This window comes from Dipodomys spectabilis, unplaced genomic scaffold (assembly GCF_019054845.1).
Source record: "Dipodomys spectabilis isolate Male_0828 unplaced genomic scaffold, ASM1905484v1 ptg000019l, whole genome shotgun sequence".
Lineage (NCBI taxonomy): Eukaryota > Metazoa > Chordata > Mammalia > Rodentia > Heteromyidae > Dipodomys > Dipodomys spectabilis.
Window position 1 is genome coordinate 23,713,874 of NW_024870696.1, and position 19,509 is coordinate 23,733,382.

The 19,509-nt window shown below is 49.6% G+C and overlaps 2 protein-coding genes across 3 annotated transcripts in view; one reads left to right on the plus strand and one right to left on the minus strand.

Moving 5' to 3' along the window:
- Positions 1-1,069: 1,069 nt before the first annotated feature.
- The window catches only part of Snx24 (sorting nexin 24), a 119,772-nt gene continuing 101,332 nt past the window's right edge, over positions 1,070-19,509 (minus strand). Inside the window, exons 8-10 of one of the 2 annotated variants that reach the window (XM_042674495.1) lie at positions 17,933-17,938; positions 1,195-1,204; positions 1,070-1,080 (exon numbers count right to left, since the gene is read on the minus strand). The gene's annotated coding sequence lies outside the window, so the exon portion shown is untranslated. Of the gene's footprint in view, positions 1,081-1,194; positions 1,205-10,636; positions 10,648-17,932; positions 17,939-19,509 lie in introns of those variants that run through there. The other variant, XM_042674496.1, reaches the window with a different exon arrangement.
- Ppic (peptidylprolyl isomerase C) lies at positions 2,706-12,209 on the plus strand. Its single transcript, XM_042674493.1, has 5 exons — positions 2,706-2,832; positions 6,297-6,410; positions 6,966-7,059; positions 8,679-8,863; positions 11,291-12,209. The coding sequence occupies exons 1-5, from the start codon at positions 2,716-2,718 to the stop codon at positions 11,417-11,419; spliced, it is 639 nt and encodes a 212-aa protein (XP_042530427.1). The 5' UTR covers positions 2,706-2,715; the 3' UTR covers positions 11,420-12,209.

Here is a 19,509-nt window from a genome sequence, read left to right on the forward strand (position 1 = left end):
AGAAGATTGCATTCATTTAAAGTTGAAGCAAGAAGTCAGGATTGAAGTCAGAAATACAGTTAATTCGAGGAGGAAAATGTGTTTGTAAGTAGGACAGAGTAGAAGAGAACTTTCTAGAGAGCTGGTAAATATTCGATTTCTTTTCCTAAAGGTGGCGGGGTGGTAGTATAAAAATAGTTGAACACATCTATTCACGTAACAGGAAATATTTATCACACTCTTCCAGGCACTGGGCTAGATCTGGGTCATCCTTAGGAATAAAACCAGCCAGGATCCTTGCTCTGGTGGTGCTGGGTCTGATACCAGAGCCAGACTAAAGCAATTACAGAGAGGAGTGCAGATAAATCTACTCAGTCACCCCGTGGGGTGTCTGCTCTGAGAGATGCCCTTGGCATGTTCCACACAGGGCCTGTCATTTTATGGTGCAGGGTGAGATTTGATGCGATCAGATCCTCAGTGGACTGCATTATAAACACCTTCTATCTCTAAGAAGTGGCTACTCCTCTCAATGAGAGCAAATGTTTCCAAAGTCGTTTTAGACATACTCTTGGAAATGTCATCTTCTTATTCAAGGAAAATCTTACTTGGAAAGTCACATCAATAGTTCCTAAAAGAAAAAATCAAGAGAATTATTATTAACTATAAATTTTAAGTTTAGGGATATCTTGCTAAAGTCAAAGAGTCTTTTCAGATTCACAGTTCAAAATGCAGTGTTTTAAGATAAAACTTGCCAGGTTATAATACTCTTATAGGTTCACCGTAGAAGGCCAGGAACTCAGAAAATTACAAATTCCATATTTCTATCCCCACAGCTATTGTTTTAGTGTATCTCTTTAGCTGTTGCTGCTGCTGCTGCTGCTTTCTAGCTGTTTGAATTCAGGGCTTTATTTACACTTTCCAGGCAGGTGATCAACCGCTTGCATCACGCCTCTAGCCTCTTCCAATCTTTTCGTGCACATATGGGGACTTGAACTCAGGGCCTGGGCACTGTCCTTTAGATTCTCACTCCAGTTGAGCCACGGCTCCACTGACAGCTTTTTGCTGGTTAATGGAGGTAATACAAATATCAGGGACTTTCAGCTCTGGCTTCACTGCGATTCTCGGAGTAGAGCCGCTAGGGTTCTGGGCTTGCCGGCCGCTCTCAACTTATAGATTGTCTTTCTGTGCTCATGCTCTCGGTTCTGTGGTGTTCACGCTCTCGAGTCTGTGTTCACACTTTCTGTTCTGTGTTGGTGCTCATGGTCCTGTGTTGGTGCTCATGGTTCTGTGGTGTTGGTGCTCATAGTTCTGTGTTCATGCTCACAGTTCTGTGTTCACGCTCTGTTCTGTGTTGGTGCTCATGGTTCTGTGTTGGTGCTCACGGTTCTGTGGTGTTGGTACTCACAGTTCTGTGTTTGTGCTCATGGTTCTGTGTTGGTGCTCACGGTTCTGTGGTGGTATTGGTGCTCATGGTTCTGTGTTCATGCTCACGGTTCTGTGTTCACGCTCTGTTCTGTGTTGTGCTCATGGTTCTGTGTTGGTGCTCACGGTTCTGTGTTGGTGCTCACGGTTCTGTGGTGTTGGTGCTCACGGTTGTGTGTTGGTGCTCACGGTTGTGTGTTGGTGCTCACGGTTGTGTGTTGGTGCTCACGGTTCTGTGTTGGTGCTCTCATCTTGGTTCTGTGTTGGTGCTCACGGTTGTGTGTTGGTGCTCATGGTTCTGTGTTGGTGCTCACGGTTGTGTGTTGGTGCTCACGGTTGTGTGTTGGTGCTCACGGTTCTGTGTTGGTGCTCTCATCACGGTTGTGTGTTGGTGCTCACGGTTGTGTGTTGGTGCTCACGGTTGTGTGTTGGTGCTCACGGTTGTGTGTTGGTGCTCACGGTTCTGTGGTGTTGGTGCTCACGGTTGTGTGTTGGTGCTCACGGTTCTGTGGTGTTGGTGCTCACGGTTGTGTGTTGGTGCTCACGGTTCTGTGGTGTTGGTGCTCACGGTTGTGTGTTGGTGCTCACGGTTCTTTGTTGGTGCTCTCATCTTGGTTCTGTGTTGGTGCTCACGGTTGTGTGTTGGTGCTCATGGTTCTGTGTTGGTGCTCACGGTTGTGTGTTGGTGCTCACGGTTGTGTGCTGGTGCTCACGGTTCTGTGTTGGTGCTCTCATCACGGTTGTGTGTTGGTGCTCACGGTTGTGTGTTGGTGCTCACGGTTGTGTGTTGGTGCTCACGGTTCTGTGGTGTTGGTGCTCACGGTTGTGTGTTGGTGCTCACGGTTCTGTGGTGTTGGTGCTCACGGTTGTGTGTTGGTGCTCACGGTTGTGTGTTGGTGCTCACGGTTCTGTGTTGGTGCTCACGGTTGTGTGTTGGTGCTCTCGGTTCTGTGGCTGCTCTCATCTCGGTTCTGTGTTGGTGCTCACGGTTCTCCGTTCTTCACCAGGCGAGTTTCCCACTGAAGTAGCGGCTAGGCCGGCTCGCCATCGTTACCGGATCTTCCCAACACACTCGGTCCCACGGGGTCTCCACAGGGACTCCAGGGGTCCCCACGGCGTCCCCTCGGGGTCCCCGCGGCCTCCGCCGCGCCCCTCCCAGCTCCGAATTCCGGCCTCGCCCCGCACGGAGCCGGGGAGGCCGCGCCCCGCCCGGCCCGCCCCATCTCCGGCCCCTCCCCCGCCGTCCCGGGGCGCGCAGGCGCAGCCGGCCGAGCCTCGCCGCGTCCCCGCCGCGCCGGCCCCGCAGCGCTCGCCATGGGCCCCGGGCCCCGTCTGCTGCTGTCGCTCGCGCTCGGCCTGGGGCTCGCGGCGCTCGCGTCGTCTTCCGGGGCTCCGGGCGCGCGCAGGCGAGGCCCCACGGTGACGGCCAAGGTGACGGGCGGCGGGCGGCGGGCGGCGGGCGGCGGGCCGGGCTCCGGGGAGGAGCGGCGGGCCACGTCCTCCCGCGCGGCGGGGACGGACGGACGGACGGACGGAGGCCCGGACCCCCGGCCCCCGCCTCTCGCCCTCCTCCGCCTCCTCCTCCACCCTGGGGCGGCCGGGGAAGGTGGGGCAGCGCGAGACCCGCGTCTGTCGGTCCGTCTGTGTGTAAGTGGGGCGCAGGTTCGAGCCCCGCTTCCGGCCTGTGTTGCCGGGTGTGGACGCGGGGGTGTCGGAGGAGGGCGGCCCGTCCCCGGCGGGCGCGGGGCGGGAAGGCCAGAGGCTCGGGACGGGGAGAGGGGAGGCCCCGCTGTCCCGGGGAGCGCAGGCCGGTCCCCCCGCGGGCGCACGGAGCCCCGGGAGCTGGACGTGCCCAGGGCGCCCTGCCGGTTCGCCTTCCCGCCGCGCGCTCAGCTGTCACCCGCCGGGGAGCCCGAGCGAGGTCCGGGCGGCGCGACGGCCTTGACCGCGTGGCCCGGGCGGTGCCCAGAGCCGGGGCCCGGGTCGGGGGCGGCGAGGCCAGCAGCGGCCTGAGCTCGGCCGCCCCGACCCCGGGAGGCCTCGTTCTGGGTGCGGGTAGAGCCGTCCCTGACCACCCTGTCTGTCTGTCTGTCTGTCGTGTGGGTAGAGCCGTCCCTGACCACCCTGTCTGTCTGTCTGTCTATCTGTCCTTCTGGGTGCGGGTAGAGCCGTCCCTGACCACCCTGTCTGTCTGTCTGTCTGTCTGTCGTGTGGGTAGAGCCGTCCCTGACCACCCTGTCTGTCTGTCTGTCTGTCTGTCGTGCGGGTAGAGCCGTCCCTGACCACCCTGTCTGTCTGTCTGTCTATCTGTCCTTCTGGGTGCGGGTAGAGCCGTCCCTGACCACCCTGTCTGTCTGTCTGTCTGTCTGTCTGTCGTGCGGGTAGAGCCGTCCCTGACCACCCTGTCTGTCTGTCTGTCTGTCTGTCGTGCGGGTAGAGCCGTCCCTGACCACTCTGTCTGTCTGTCGGTCTGTCGTTCTGGGTGCGGGTAGAACCGTCCCTGGGGCCTCATGTTTGCCCCAGGAAGGACGGCCGCCATTCAGTGCCCAGCGTTGCAGGAAGGCCTTCGAGCCCCTGTGGACTTGGATTCGGGTGGTTGTCTTAGGCCGTTGAAATTGACGTTGGAGGTCCAATTAACAGGTGGTTTAGAGCAGAGATGGTGAGGAGAAGGGAGTAGGATTGCTGAGAGAGAGAAAATCAGGATGCATGGCCTCCCAGGTACCTCTAAGATGAACGACTGACCTTAGTGTTGAGACATTCCATCCAAGAAGCCTGTGAAGCGCCAGCAGAGCCCCAGCAGAGCCCCAGCAGAGCCCCAGCAGGGCCTGTAGGCAAGGCTTGGGGTGTGACCCCTCACCAGCTTTTAACACTTTCTAGGAGTTCTGGGGTGGGAAGCCAGGGGTATTAGGACCAGCAGGGAGAGGGCCCGGAGGCAAAGGCCTGGCCAGCCTGTTCCCAGGCGGAGGGCTCTGTCGCTGAGGGATGTGTGCCAAACTCTCTGAAATGTCATTTCTCTAATCTGTTTATCCACCCAATGTATCAAGGTCTGAAAGCTCATGGTATAGGCAAGTCTTGTACACATGTCCACTTACTCTGTTCAATTTATCCCTTTGCTTTTTAGAACAACTAAATAAGATGAGAAAATGAGGCCATTAAAAATAATCTCTGCCAGACACTGGTGGCCCATGCTTGTAATCCTACTCAGGAGGCTGAGATCTGAGAATCATAGTTCCAAGCCAGACCAGGCAGGAAAGTCCATGAGATTCTTATATCCAATTAACCACAAGAAAGCCAGAAATGGAGCTGTGTCAAGTGGTAGAGTGCCAGCCTTGAACAAAAATTGTTAAAGGACCACGCCCTGAGACTCTGACTTCAAGTCCCAGTACCAGCATACACACATGCACACACACACACACACACACACACAAGTTGAAAGCTATTGCACTTTGGGTGGGTGGAAGTATACTGCAAGGTTGTGTGCAAAAAATAGATTTTGATTGTCCAGCAATGCTGGGTGACCAGCTTTCTTTCTTTCTTTTTTTTTTTTCTTTCTGTACTCCTCTAAGCTTTATTCTTGCTTTCTAACTCCTCACAGGTGCAAGTTTCTCCTCTAGTTTAAAGCTCTGCAAGAACTTTCTGGTGGCTGGCTGGCCGTTTCTCTCAGATTGCATGGCTGATCTTCTTGGGGCTGCCATGCTGGGGCCTATGCTGCGTTGAAGCAGTCTGGCAAGCTTCTCTATTTCGAGGATCAGTCTCAGTCTTCCATGATGGGCACTTCCTGTCCTTGGGCCACACAGAGTTCTTTCCTTTTCTGAACTGCCTAACCTGGAGGGAGGGTCTTCATGCTTTCTGGAAAGCTCTCTTACATAAATAATAATAAAGCTAGTGCCGCCCTGACATGTAGAAACTGTAAATGCCACACAGAGCGCTGAGTACCCCATCACCCATGACAGGCCTGCTGACGTATTGGCAGAAGCTCTTGTCTTGAACTTCAGCTTGACAGTCTTTACTTACTGATTTTTCTAAACTGCAAGACATCTTTTTCCTTTGACAACCCTTCTTATATTTTTTAAAGCCATCTCGTGAATGTCTTTTTTTACCCATTCAAACAGTAAATTGGTTCCTATAATCTAAACTTGCTAATAGAATGCCCTTTGACTCCACGGCCTTTTCAAGCCTCTGTCTCAGAATTGTCTTCCGACAGTGATTTGTGAAGCATAAATGTGTATAATTTTGTTGCAGATGAACCAGTTAAAAAAAAAAGTCCAAGAGAACTTTGAAGGTTTAATCTGCAAAGAAAATGACTCATGGTCCCTTCTGGATGTGTTTCCTTTCTTTTGTTCTAGCATGGGACAGAGAAAGCACAAACACACGTGGGTGACTGTGGGACCTGGGGGCGGAATCCAGTTCTAAGTTCAGCTTAGGATCTGAGTGGGTTTGCTGCTCTCGGGGTGAGGCCAGGACCCGGGGCCTTCCCTGGGTGCATATGGACGTGCATATGCACATGTGCAAACACACATACATGTACACGCACACACAAGCATGTTTTCTACTACTTTCCTCACCTATGAAGTCAGGACACCGGTAGAGTTGGCCTCAGGTGCAAGGGAGCAGCTGGGTTCTTGAAGACTTTGTTGACTGAACTTGAGAGTACTGAATCAACGTTTAAACTCAGTATCAAGTGCAGTACTTGCACTTGGGTACCTCCAGTACCCAAAGCAGTTTCCAGTAAGTACTTGTTGAGTGAATTTCTCACATAATGTATTTAGAGCAGGAAGTTTATCTGATATCAGATCTCTTTACAACTCCATTGTAAAGTATTTGTAATGTTGACTTAGCTTGAAATTTTCCATATTGTAAAACCCTTTTATTTTTTGTATTTCACTTACCCACAGGTCTTCTTTGATGTGAGGATTGGAGACAAAGATGTGGGCAGAATTGTGATTGGCCTCTTTGGAAAAGTTGTGCCCAAGACAGTGGAAAATTTTGTCGCTTTGGCAACAGGAGAGGTCTGCCTGTTTTATTTCCTTTAATTGGGCATAGCATTTATTTCATCTTCTTTCTCTCTCCTTTTTCCTTTCGGTAGTACTGGGACTTGAATTCAAGGTCTTGAGCTTGGTAGGCTGGTATTCTACCACTTTAACAACACCTTCAACCCCATTTTTGTTGCTTTTTGGTTTTTTTTTTGCCAGCTGTGGCTTGTACTCAGGGCCTGGGCACCATCCCTGAGCTTTTCTGCTAAGGCGAGCGCGTTTGACTCACAGCTCCACTTTTTCTGGTTTCCTGATGGTTAATTGGAGATAAGAGTCTCATGGACTTTTCTGCCGTGGCTGGCTTTGAACTGTGATCCTCAGATCTCAGCCTCCTGAGTAGCTAGGATCACAGGCGTGAGCCATTGGTGCCTTGCCATGTATTTTTGTCAGCCGATGATAAATTTTTCTCGGCCTAATGGAGTTCCATAGTGATTTTGGTATCTCATTGTTAATCAGTCCAGGGGAGCACAAGGGCCTCTTGGGGTGGGGGGTTATTTCTACTTGCGTATTTAATTGAAGTCATCTCTTTAGAAAGGGTACGGATACAAAGGAAGTACCTTCCATCGCGTCATCAAAGACTTCATGATTCAAGGAGGTGACTTCACGGCTGGAGACGGCACCGGTGGTAACGTTGCCTGTTGTCTGCGCCTTTCTCCTTTCCCCCTTGCTTTGCTAAGTTAGGCCCCGAGATGAAGGCAGCGTAGTAACCCGGTGCGTCAAGGAACAAGGCCCCAGACTCAACTCTGCCTCTGGAAAGGATGGGGTGGGAGCCTCCGCTAGCACACACTCCCTGTCCTCTTGTGGTTCCAGGAAGTGGTCAGCGCTCACTGTCTTCTACAGTGGACGTGCGTTCATTTGGCAGAACATTTGCAGTTACTACAAATGCAGTACCACCAGTTGGTAGCGGTGTAGACAAATGGGTGGCCACAGAGGGCAGAGCTAACACACAAGGCCATGCGTGCTTGAGGGGCGCCAGTGGTGGATGAGGGGGGTGGGCGGAGGAGGGGCGTTGCACACGAGCATAGCACTTTCGTCCCTTCATTCAGAAGTTTCCTGTTATTGCAGCGTGCCAGAGGCTCACACCTGTAATCCTAGCTGCCTATGAGGTTAAGATCTGAGGATCACGGTTCAAAGCCAGCCAGGGCAGGAAAGACTCATCTCTGATTAACTACCAAAAAGCTGGAAGTCGAGCTGTGTTTCAAAGAGGTAGAGTGCTAGCCTTGAGCACAAAAGCTCAGACACAGTGCTCAGACCCTAAATTCAAGCCCCAGGACCAGCATACAACACACACACTCACACACACACACACACACACACACACACACACGTTTCCTGTCATTGTTAGCCTTTTATTGTTGTTGATGTTATTGCTTTTGGTTGTGGTTGTTTATTGGACTAGAACTTGAACTCGGGGCCTCTCACTTCACTAAACTTGTCTGTTCAGCTAGTGCTCAACCACTCGAGCCACACCTCAGTCTAGCATTGATAGTTAACTGGAGCTGGAATCTCCCAGGCTGTTCTGCTTGGGCTGGCTTCGGCCTGTGATGATCAGATCTCAGCCTTTGGAATGGTTGGGATCACAGGTGTGACCCACCGGAGGGAGCCTGGAGAGACACTGTGAGAGCGATGGCTCCTGTTGCGGCCTCCGCTTTGCTGAGCTTTTCCTCTTCGTAGTTGGTCCCTGGTTGCACGTCACTGCGGTCACCCTTTTTGTCCTGGAACTCTGAAGTCCTGGGCTTGACTGCGGCCAGCTGCTGTGGTGTTGGGGCTGAGGCATGGCGCACTATGGGTTCTAAGTGAAAATCTTGCTCTATTTTTTTTTCAAGTTTTGTGACTTTCCCAGTGCAGCCTGGGACAGAGCAGCCTGCCCCCTCGGGTCGCTGCAAGAATAAGCTCTGTGCTGGGTGGGGGTGCAAAGGCGGGAGTGGCCGGGAACACGTGACCTGGACCCAGGCTGCCCACCCCACTGCACCTGGCTTTGGGATCCCATCCTGCCCCTCCGTCCCTCCTCCTGCCAGAGAGAGACTATTGGGTTTCCCTTGGCCTTTGGGGACACACCATCTTGTGCTCTACGGAAGGCTTTGTCTGTGGTTTGTTTCAAGTCTGGTTTCTTTAAGAGGTTCACCTGTCCCCGCCTTGCGTCTACTTAGGTTTGGCCATCTTTTCCCACTCCTGTCTCTGTGGGGTTCCTTGAAGAGTTTTGGTTTGACTCCTGCTGCCTCCCTTCCTCTTCTGTCCTACGAGGCAGGAGCATTTATGGTGAGACGTTTCCCGATGAGAACTTCAAGCTGAAGCATTATGGGATCGGGTGGGTCAGCATGGCCAACGCTGGGCCCGACACCAACGGCTCGCAGTTCTTCATCACCCTGACCAAGCCCACCTGGCTGGACGGCAAGCACGTGGTGTTCGGAAAGGTCCTCGATGGCATGGTAACTCCCGTCCTCCCTCTTTCCACACTTGGCGTGTGTGAGGCCTCGCAGGGACTGATGTCAGTCTCAAAGTATATCGTCAGAGGTCGGCATCTTCCGATATGAGGAAGGATTATAAAAAATGAGCCACTGGCACCCAGGAGAAGAATGGTTTCGACCATTCCCCAGCAGGCTTTGAATCGGATCCTTTGCTATTCTTTGAGAAATGACAGCATGGATTCTAATTCTCTTCACAATTGCTGCTTGCAGCCAGGCACCCAGGGGTCACACCTTCTAATGTGCTGGCATCTTCTGTAAAGCATGCATGGTAAGGCATTAGAGAAATTAGGGCACACACGCACCGGCGTGTGCACGCACACACACACACATAATAACACGAATAATAAAAACACTGTTTTCTTCTCCATCTACATTTCTCCTGCAGCCTTCCAGGGTAGTTCTCCATCGCCTAAGCTCACAGCCGAGTGCCGGGCATGACCCACACTGCCCATAACCCCCGACCGTCCCCATGTGCATGCAGCTGGGCTTTGTACTCCTGAAGATCCCAAACATCCTCCTCACACCTTCTACCTGCTGCCTTGATTCTACTCAGTCACCATCCCAGAGATGAGCTGTGTACTCACTGTTCAGAAAACTTATCCAAAGTATTCCTCTCTCTCTTAAGTTTTTTAACTGGAAGTAACTGCAGTTGGAACTCGGGGCTTTGCAGCTGCCAGGACGGTATTCCACCGCTTGATCTGTGTCCATCGCCCTTCTGGCTATAATTTTCTTTAAGTAGTGTCCCAGCCTTTTCCCTGAGTAGCTGAAGTGATAAACGCTCCAGCATACTCAGCTTTTTCGCTCGGGCTGGCCTGGAACTGCCATCTTCCCCATCTCAGCCTCCCAAATAGCTTGGACTACACATGTGAGCCACTACGCCCGGGCAGAGCATCTTTCCTGGTCCCTGATGTCCTTTGTCCATTAGTGTGAAGCACCGGTGGTCTGGGGGCCTGTGAAGCCAGCCAAGGCAGAGAACAGAACCCAGCTCAGTGCCCGACTCAACACTGAGATCGATGGCTCAGATCACTTTGGAAATGGGCAAACCCAGAGCTAGGACCCTGTTACATCTAGCTTCTTTGGGTTTATTTTGTTATGTCCAAACTAGTACCAGAACAGAAGGGTCGCTTAGACTCCACACTAACTCTTAGTTTAGTGGTAGCAGGTAAGTAGAAATGCCTTCTGTCAGAGCCAGGTGCTTAGAAAGAATCCAACATTATTAGAATATCAAGTACTTCCTAAAGAGGAAATGAGAAAATAATACCAATATATTATCTGATGAACAAAGTGGTGAGTAAATTTTATTGTGATCTATATCTATATTATTGCCATACATGTATTGCATATATATGCTTGTAAATGTGTAGCACACATTTTTCCATCCCCCATTTCTCTACTTCCATAGTTATAAGTTTTCACACCTAGCTTGATTTTATTTTTTTTCATTTTCTTTTTCCTAGTATCAGGGCTTAAATGCAGGGCCTTGCTAAACTGTTTATTTTTTTAATCTCTCTCTCTTTCTCTCTTTCTCTCTCACTGACTTGTCGGTCATGGGGCTTTAACTCTGGCCCTTCAGCACAAGGGGAGCACTCTACCATTTGAGCCACAGCACCACTTCCGGTTTTCAGGTGGTTTATTGGAGATCAGAGTCTCAAGGCCTTTCCTGCCTGGGCTGTCTTTATATCACCATCCTCAGATCTCAGACTCCTGAGTAGCTAGGATGACAGGTGTGAGCAGTCAGTGCCTGGCTACTCTCTCTTTTTTATTGTTATTATAAAGGTGATGTACAGAGGGGTGATATTACATAAGTCAGGTGCAGGATGTATTTCTTGTTGGATGATGTCACCCCTTCCCTTGCTCCTGTTTTTTCCCTCCCATACATCCACACGTTCTATAGTTAATTTTCATCATAGTGTCTAGTGAGTACCACTGTTGTGTTTGTTCATCCTTTGTCCCTCCATTTCTGTTCCTCCTTATCTTCCCAAAGACAGGTAATTGAACAAATGAGACAGAAAACAAAAACATCAACAAAGAAAAAAAGCTTGTTTCCATTTCTTGGAATTCATCTCAATAACCTTACTAAACTCTGGCTTTTCTTCTTCAAGACACTCTACCACCTGAGCCACGCCTCCTGCACAGCTTTTGCTAGTTAACTGGAGATGGAATCTCTCATACTCATCTTCCCAGGCTGGCTTCAAACCACAAACCTCCAGATCTCAGCCTCCTTAGTAGCTAGGATTACAGTAGTGGGCCACTTGTCCCAAATACTTGCATGATGTTTGTAATGATAAACATTTCGTACTTGTAAGTGCAGAGCTGAGTTGGTCACATCTTGGGACTCCCGTAGCTGTCAGTCAAAACTGAGTTCCATGTCCGCACTTGCCTCCCCAGACCGTGGTACACTCCATCGAACTTCAAGCAACTGACGGGCATGACCGTCCACTCAGCACCTGCTCGATTGTCAGCAGCAGCAAGATAGATGTGAAGACGCCCTTTGTGGTGGAGGTTGCCGACTGGTGATGACCAGGAGAAAAGAAAACACTCTCGCCGGGGTGTGTGTGTGTACACAGGTGTGAGTGTGTCTGAGCGTGCACGTGAAATATGTGTGTGCCTGCTGGCCTGTGGCTGTCGATTCTCCAGTTTCTGAAAGTTTTGCTTTGCTTTATTATGCTTTTTTAATTTGCCACTCTTTATCACAGGAAAAAAATTTAAAAACTCATCACTCAATTGGGTGCCGGTGCTAATGCCTATAATCCTAGCTACTCAGGAAGCTAAGATAGGAAGAGTGCAATTTGAAGCCATCTGGGCCAGGAAAACCCACGAGACTCCTGATTAATCAGAAAAAAAAAAAGCCTGATCTGTGGCTCACGGTGGAGTGGCAGTCTTGAGTAAAGCTGAGACAGCAGCCAGGCCCTGAGTTCCAGCTGCAGTTCCAGCACAGACAACAGCACAAACCCACTCAATGTTTGCTCTCTGTGACTTGATAAATCACCTGTTCAGGGTCTTTTGAATTGAAAAAAAAAAAATCTCTTCCTCTAATGGTGCTAGTTTACATTAGAAAGACTGTATTGGCTCTTTAAAGAACACAATCATTGATTTAGTTTCTCCTAAACTCATTGGTATCTCCATGTTGGGTGGTGCTGAAGATTTGTTTGAAAAGATGAAGACCTGAAGTTTATTATAGTGAATTCAATCATTTTTTGCTGGGCAGATGGAAGTTGGATTGGTACAAACTGATGCACATCATAAGCAGTTTTGAGTGATCGAAGGCGCTTTATGTTCTCCATATTAAATACTTTTGATATAAATTTTTTTTTTGTAAGAGTTCCTTTAAAATTTAAAGTTCTTCAAAAGTAAGTACAGAAAAGTAAATATACATGGAAATATACAAATACACTTCAAAAGTAAATACACAAAAGTAAATATACATCTGTAATCCTAGCTACTCAGGAGATCTGAGATCCTGGTTTGAAGCTAGCCAGGGCAGACAGATCTGAGAGACTTACCTCAAATTAACCAGCAAAAAGCTGGAACTGCAGGTATGTTTCAAGTGTTAGAGTGCCAGCCTTAAGAGAAAAAGGAGAAAAAGGTAAGGGACAGCGCCCAGGCCCTGAGTTCAAGCACTAGCCCCAGCACTTTAAAAATAGCTTTTATGTGTAATAGATGTATAAAATGTATTCACTCTAGTGGTAATGATGAACACATTACAAAGAGTTTTATGAATCGAAATACACAATTAGGTAATTTGGAATGGAAAGTCATAGAAATTATGTCCATCACATCCCAAATACATATGCTGATGATTCACTGTTTCACTCACAGTAACAGTAACATTATTAGAAAGTTCCCTCGAGTCTAGTTGCAGTGGGAAGGAAGAAGGAATCTGTTAGTCCCTTGCATGGTTACAATTATGATTCAGGTTGTTTTTAAGCCAGATAGGACAGTAATGCCCTCCCCGATGAGAATCCGAGCTTTACAGTAATAAGCCTAGTCTGTCCAGATGGGAAGGAAACAGCCCGTAGCTCTTATCATACACCCAACAGAAACCAAAAAAACCCAGCTAAGAAAATAGTCTCAACAGCAGATGCAAGTGGCCCTGCCTACCACTGCTGTTGGGGGCAGAGTATGTGGATCACTAGCACTCTTGTAGGACAGTATGGCGGCCCTTGCTGTTTTATGTTTAAATGTTTATTGTTAAGTAGTCGTACAAAGGTGACAGCTCCACACACACGTTTATTGTGGGTCTTGTGGATGCCAGGGGCCAGTTGGAGCTTTGAGGATACAGCAGTGAACAGAGCCTGGCAGCGGAGGTCCCGCGGGGAAGACAGAGGAATGAAAGGGGTGGTGAGAGCCACGAAGAGCTCCTCTGGCCCTGGGGAGGCGGTGAGGCCTGCCCCGTGAGGCCAGCTAGGAGCGCAGCCTTGTGGGATCTGTCCACGCAAAGGCTGGGAGGAGGGCAGGCAGGGCCACCAGGGCAAGCCAGGCAGGGATGAGGGATTGCAGGGCGGAAAGCTTTTTTGGTGGCTCATTGGAAACTCATCTCACAGACTTTCCTGCCTGAGCTGGTTTTGAACCATGATCCTCAGATCTCAGCCTCCCGAGTAGCTAGGGTGACAGGTCTGAGCCACCAGCATCTAGCCTTTTGGGGGGTGGTCAGGGGGCACCTTAGATCCAAACCACAATAGACGGATATACACCTGGACTGCCGGAGTCGATAAGTCCCATGACAAGCATTTACTCAGTACAGGTCAGGGCTCTGACAATGTCAGCCCTCACAGCTCCATGAAGCTGACAAGAAATTCAGAAACACGCCACATGGATACGCGGCAGGAAATCAGCTGGGAGGTAAAATGGGAGAGGGGTAGAGGGAAGGTGGTTGAGGCCAGCCCGTGTGGGGACTGAGGGAGAAAGGGAGCCACTAGCGATGGGGACACTGGAAGAAGAGAAAGTGGGCGGAGGGACAAGCACAGAGCTCCCCCCGTGGCAGGCTGGGCTCCAGAAGCAGCAGAGAGGCCTGTGCAGAGCCTGGAGTGGGGGAAGGGCCAACAGAGCATCCCTGGGCCTGGGCCTTGGTGATGGCCTAGGCCTGAATAGTTGACCCCAGTGAAGTGAATGATGCTCAGTCGTGGGACTTCCTATAAGATTATTAGGAAAGTCAGCCCTCTTTCTGCAGGAGGACTAAGAATGAACTCATCCAGAAGGGAGCCGCTCTAAGAGATAGTTGATTCACACCCAGCTTTCCATGACACAAGCCAATCATCTCTGGTTTTGCTTAGGCCAGGGCGAACTGATCTCCCTTGACTTGTAACCTAAGGTCTTTGTCTAATACAGCGATACTGAAAACATTTTCTGATAGAGACAAGGATAAGGAATTGCTAACAGAAACTTGAACCCCAAATGGTTATGAAGCCTCCATCTCATGATAGTGAAGCCTACATCTCTGAAGACTGGTATGGCAGATACGAATGCAGATAGGGTTATGTTTAAGGAAAAGGGCAGAAGTTCTGCATGTAGCAGAACGAGATCAGACTCACACAAAGTAAATGCAAGGGGTGGGATTTTTTTTTTTTTTACATTTAAAACACATTTTTCCAATTTAAGGCCTCGGTTTGTGAGCACAGTGTATCCAGATCAACGTCACCCCTCCCTCCCAACCCCACTCCATCCCTCAGTTTCCCCACTTCCATTTTCACATATGTTCGTTGAATATTTCCACCCTTCCTCTCTCCACTGTCGACTCTCGTTTGACCTCACTTCCCCTTGGACCCCCAGGTCTCAGAGTCCTGGTAGTCATTTTGTTAGACTGTACACTAATTGTTCAGAGGAGTTATACTATTGGAATCCTCCCCTGCATGGACCATATTCTAGTTCATACGTTTGTGTATATATTCAAACGATTCTGTTTGTGCTTACACATATATTTATCACAAATCTAACTTTCACATATGAGAAAAATCATGCATCTTTTGTCTCTCAGAGCCTGAGTAACTTAGCATAAATTTTTACCAGTCCATCCATTTCCCTGCAAATGATGCGCTGTCATTCTTCCTGATGGGTGAGACTTCTTACTCTTTATTTCTTTTCTTTTTTTTTTTTTATTGTGAAAATACTGTACAGAGTTACCCTTTATTTCTGTACTTAATTTATTTTTATCTTCTCCTTTGGAATTTTCTTAACGCCAATCAGTTGGCCTAGGGGTTTTATCTTCACGTGTCCATGTGTGCCCCTCCCATGGCTCTTCCCCTCCCCCTCCTCCTCCCGCTTGCTCTGTATCCACACGTGTGCATGTTCACCCTTCCTCTCCCTCACCCTTTGCCTTTCCTCTCCTGTCAGCTCCCACCCTCCAAAAAGCTTCAACTTCCTCACCTGCCTGGTAATTGCTCAAAAGGATTTCACCAACATCTGGAGGTGTGGCTCAGCAGTTTGGAGCCAGTCTTACCTTATTTAAAATAAAAATGACCTAGGGCTGGGAAGGTGGATCAGTGGTAGCGCGCTTGCCTTGCATGCATGAGGCCCTGGGTTCGATTCCTCAGCACCACATAAGCAAAAAGAAAAAAGCCGGAAGTGGCGCTGTGGCTCAAGTGGTAGAGTGCTAGCCTTGAGCTGAAGAGCTGAGGGACAGCGCCCAGGCCCAGAGTTCAGGCCCCAGGACCAGACCCGCCCCCCCAAAAAAATAAAATATAAAAGACCTAGAATGGAATTAGGAATAACTGACCTTTTATATGTGCAAAAGTGCCTTTAGCCTCTGAGGTCAGAGGGCACAGCAGCTACTGCGACTCTCCCCGGGGACCCCTCCCTCCCCGCCCAGCCTTCTACTAAGTGTGCTACCAAGGGTTTAGCAAGTGCCCCGTTCAGCGACAAAGCCAAAGCAGTTTGTGTTGGAAGTGCTGAAATTCTGAGACCACGCTCACAGGTAATAGATTATCACATCATCGATCTGTTGTGCAAATGACACTGGCAGAGAGTTCTTAGCCTGTTGGGTGTCAGTGGTTCAGCCCGTAATCCTAACTACTCAGGTCTGAGGATCACTTTGGAAGCCAGCCATGGCAGAAAAGCCTGTGAGACGCTTATCCCCAAAAAGCCAGAAGTGAAGTTGTGGCTCAAGTGGTAGAGCACCAGCCTTGACACACACACACACACACACACACACACACACACACACACACACACACACACACACACACACACACACACACCAAAGGGAGGGGAGGAATGAGTTTATTTCTCCTCTGATGTGTTCTCCATGAAGGCATCAGATGAAAACATCAGCCAACTGGATGGCTGTGGAAGTAAAAGAGAACTGATCATTTTATAGGCCAGCATGTTCAGCGAAAGCTTTTGAAATACACTTTGGGGCTGGGAAGGTGGCTCAGTGGTAGAGCGCTTGCCTTGCATGCATGAAGCCCTGGGTTTGATTCCTCAGCACCACATAAGCAAAAAGAAAAAAGCCGGAAGTGGCGCTGTGGCTCAAGTGGTAGAGCGCTAGCCTTGAGCTGAAGAGCTGAGGGACAGCGCCCAGGCCCAGAGTTCAGGCCCCATGACCAGACCAAAAAAAAAAAAAAAAGAAATACACTTTGGTTATTTTGTCAGAGGACACAAGAGTGTCCTGGGAATGGGAATGGAATCAGGAAAATATTAACTGGACACCATGGCCAAGCCCGAATTATTACCATTTAGTCTAGGATCACTTGTTATAAACGATTTTGAACGTGGTGTTGTCCTCAGCCACAGTCTGTTTTATTCTCTTTCAAGGGCTATTCAGCCATTTTCTGTATCATCAACTAAGAATTCAGTGAAAATTATCCATGGGTCAGATTAGTTAGAATGACATTTTGGGAATTATCTCTTACTTCATTTCTGATGAATTTTTAGATTTTGAACAAAATTTGAACCTCATTTCTCAGTTCAGCCGTTTTGAGTTACATAAAGACCAAAACATGGCAAGGATTTTATAGCAGGAAAAGGGTTTTTGTTTTTGTTTTCCAATATTCTTATAATTCAGACAGCTGAAGAAATCTTTGATCTAGAAGGTTTGGCAATTCAAAGACCCTTCAGGGCACTTTTCCCCCTTCCAAATTAAAAAAGAGTAAAAACAGTATTTGTAATGGAAAATGTTGGTGCCATAAAGGACATTTATGCCTTTCACTTAATTCTGTAATTCATCTTGCAGATTGAAGACATTGGCCCAGAGTAAATTCTAGGTGTGATATAACATAGCTTGCTCCAAGGCTTTCAAGTGTTGTTGAGATGCCGGAGGAGAGGGAAATAGCTGCTGGCATTAATGCAGAACTGGATGAAACTGTGTCAGAAAGAAATGTTCTATGTGGGATAAAACAAATGCATTTCAAAATTGATTCATGGAATCTTTTTTTTCCGTCAGTTGTGGGGCTTGAACTCTAGGCCTGGGCGCTGTCCCTCAGCAATTCAGCTCAAGGAGATTGCTCTACCACTTGAGCCACAGCGCCACTTCTGGTTTTCTGGTGGTTAATTGGAGATGAGACTCTCAAGACTTTCCTGCCCGGGCTGGCTTTGAACCATGAACTTCAGATCTCAGCCTCTTGCGTAGGTAAGATTACAGGCGTGAGCACCAGCACCCGGCTTGATTCATGGAATTCTTATCCCATGACTAAGTTACAATAATCGGGAGTCACAAATTTGGAGAAGCCAATACACCCAACCCCCATCTCTCCACTCCTTTTTGTGACAGTACCAGGGCTTGAATTTCAGTCCTTGTACTTGCTTTGGCTTGCTTGATGGTGCTCTACTACCTGAGCCACACTGCCAGCACAGCTTTTGGCTGGTTAATAACACGTGGAGTTTCTCAGGCTTGTTTACCCATGCTGACTGACTTTGGACCGCAATCTTCCAGGTCTCACCTCCTGAGTAGCTAGGATTAAGGTGTGAGTTACCAGTGCCTGGATCCTCCCTCTTTTTCTGTGAGTGTGCCAAGCCTGCGGCTTGAACTCAAGGGGGGGAGGGAATGAACTTTCTTGGCTCAAGATTAGCACTCTACCATTTGAGCTGCAGCTTCACGTCTGGCTTTTTGGCAGTAAATGGTGATCGTCTCATGGTCTTTCCTGCTCTAGCTCGCTTTGAACTGTGATCCTCAGATCTCAGCCTCCTGAGTAGCTGGGATTTAGAGGCCTGGGCCACAGGTGCCTCACCGATTCCCTGCTTTTGAGGTCCTGTGGAAGCATGTAGGAAGTGCGTGGACGTCTCCATAGCCTCTCCCGTTTCAGTGTCAGGGATTTGCTCCTGCTCGTTCTAGGCCTTTAAACGCAGCTAGCGTGGCTGTCTGTCCCAGATGGGAGCTCTTAGGCTGGTCTCTGGGTAGAGAACCTTGCATGAAGACGTCCCCTGTCTTCTACCTGGACTCTGAAGGCAGATCTGCTTCGGGGACTCTGGCAGCTGCCCTGTGATGTAGAGGCGCGGGTCTAGTCAGCCTGGAGCAGGACAGGACTCTGTGTCCGGGCCTGGGCCCGCCGCGCAGCCTCACCTCTGCGCTCCACCGCGGTGGCCAGGCCTATGGCTGCCTTGTGCCGCTCCCGGTGGCCTCGGCGTCTCGTGGGCTCAGCGGAGGCCCTGCCGATGGGCGCCCACCCGAGGCCTCGCTGCTCACTCCCTCGGTGTCCCCCACCTCCTCCCTGGACCAGAATGAGGGGTAGATGCTGAGTCGGCTACCCCCGGACAGAACGTGATCCACACCCAACTGCTGCTCCATCTGTAGGCCTAACACCGGCGACCAGCAACACCACACCTCGTTTATACTCGGCGGCATGAGAATCCCTCAGGCCGTAATGGTTAAACACTGGCATTTGTATTTCAACTCTAGTGTTTTCCCAAGAGCATCTATTTTTAAAAACAAAACCAACAAGGAAGTTTTTCCATTTGACCCTTAAATGGAAGTAGTCTGGCAGAAGTCAGGCAAGTAGTTGCTGGGTGTGGTGGTAGACGCCTGTAGTCCCAGCCTCTAAGCAGATGGAGGCAGGAGGGTTAAGCCTGAAGCCAGCCTGGGCTAAATACTTACAAAACCCTGTCTCAGCCCAACATGTGACCCCCAAGCGCACAGCAGTCATACTGAAATGACACGGACTGTCGCAGCTTGGGGAGCCAATGAGGTCCACACCCGCGGTTGTACCCGAAGGCAGGAAGCAGCTCAAGTGTGCAGGCCACGTTTCCAGTCATACTCTTAGGACATCGATTTCTCTAGCAAATGACGTATACTCCAGTGGCCCAACACCGTCATAACACCTCCCCTTAATACAGGAATCTGAGTCCCTGCCTTCGCTGGAGCTGTGTCTGCGTGGAAAGCCAGCCAAGGCCCAGCGTGTCGTTTGCTCCTTAGCCTGACTTTCTGCTGCTGAATTCAAAGCCTAGAATTACCATTGAGGATGAAAACCAAAACAGCCTGGAACCGAGCTTCCCGCACGCACAATTTCATAAACCCGAGGTCTCTCCCTAGTAAATGGCTGGAAAACTCCAGCAAAGCCAGCATCACATGACCACCACAGCGGCTAAGGCCCCGGGGAGTGAACGCATGACGTGAACAGCACTTGTTTATCCGTCTGCCATGTTGATGGAAACTGCCTCAAACAAACCAGCCTACAAGC

Excerpts from the sequence above, each read along its gene's own strand:
- Ppic (XM_042674493.1), top strand. The coding sequence starts at position 2,716 with ATGGGCCCCGGGCCCCGTCTGCTGCTGTCGCTCGCGCTCGGCCTGGGG. Across the intron at positions 7,060-8,678 it reads GGCTGGAGACGGCACCGGTG|GCAGGAGCATTTATGGTGAG; the intron begins GTAACGTTGCCT and ends CTGTCCTACGAG. Across the intron at positions 8,864-11,290 it reads GAAAGGTCCTCGATGGCATG|ACCGTGGTACACTCCATCGA; the intron begins GTAACTCCCGTC and ends TTGCCTCCCCAG.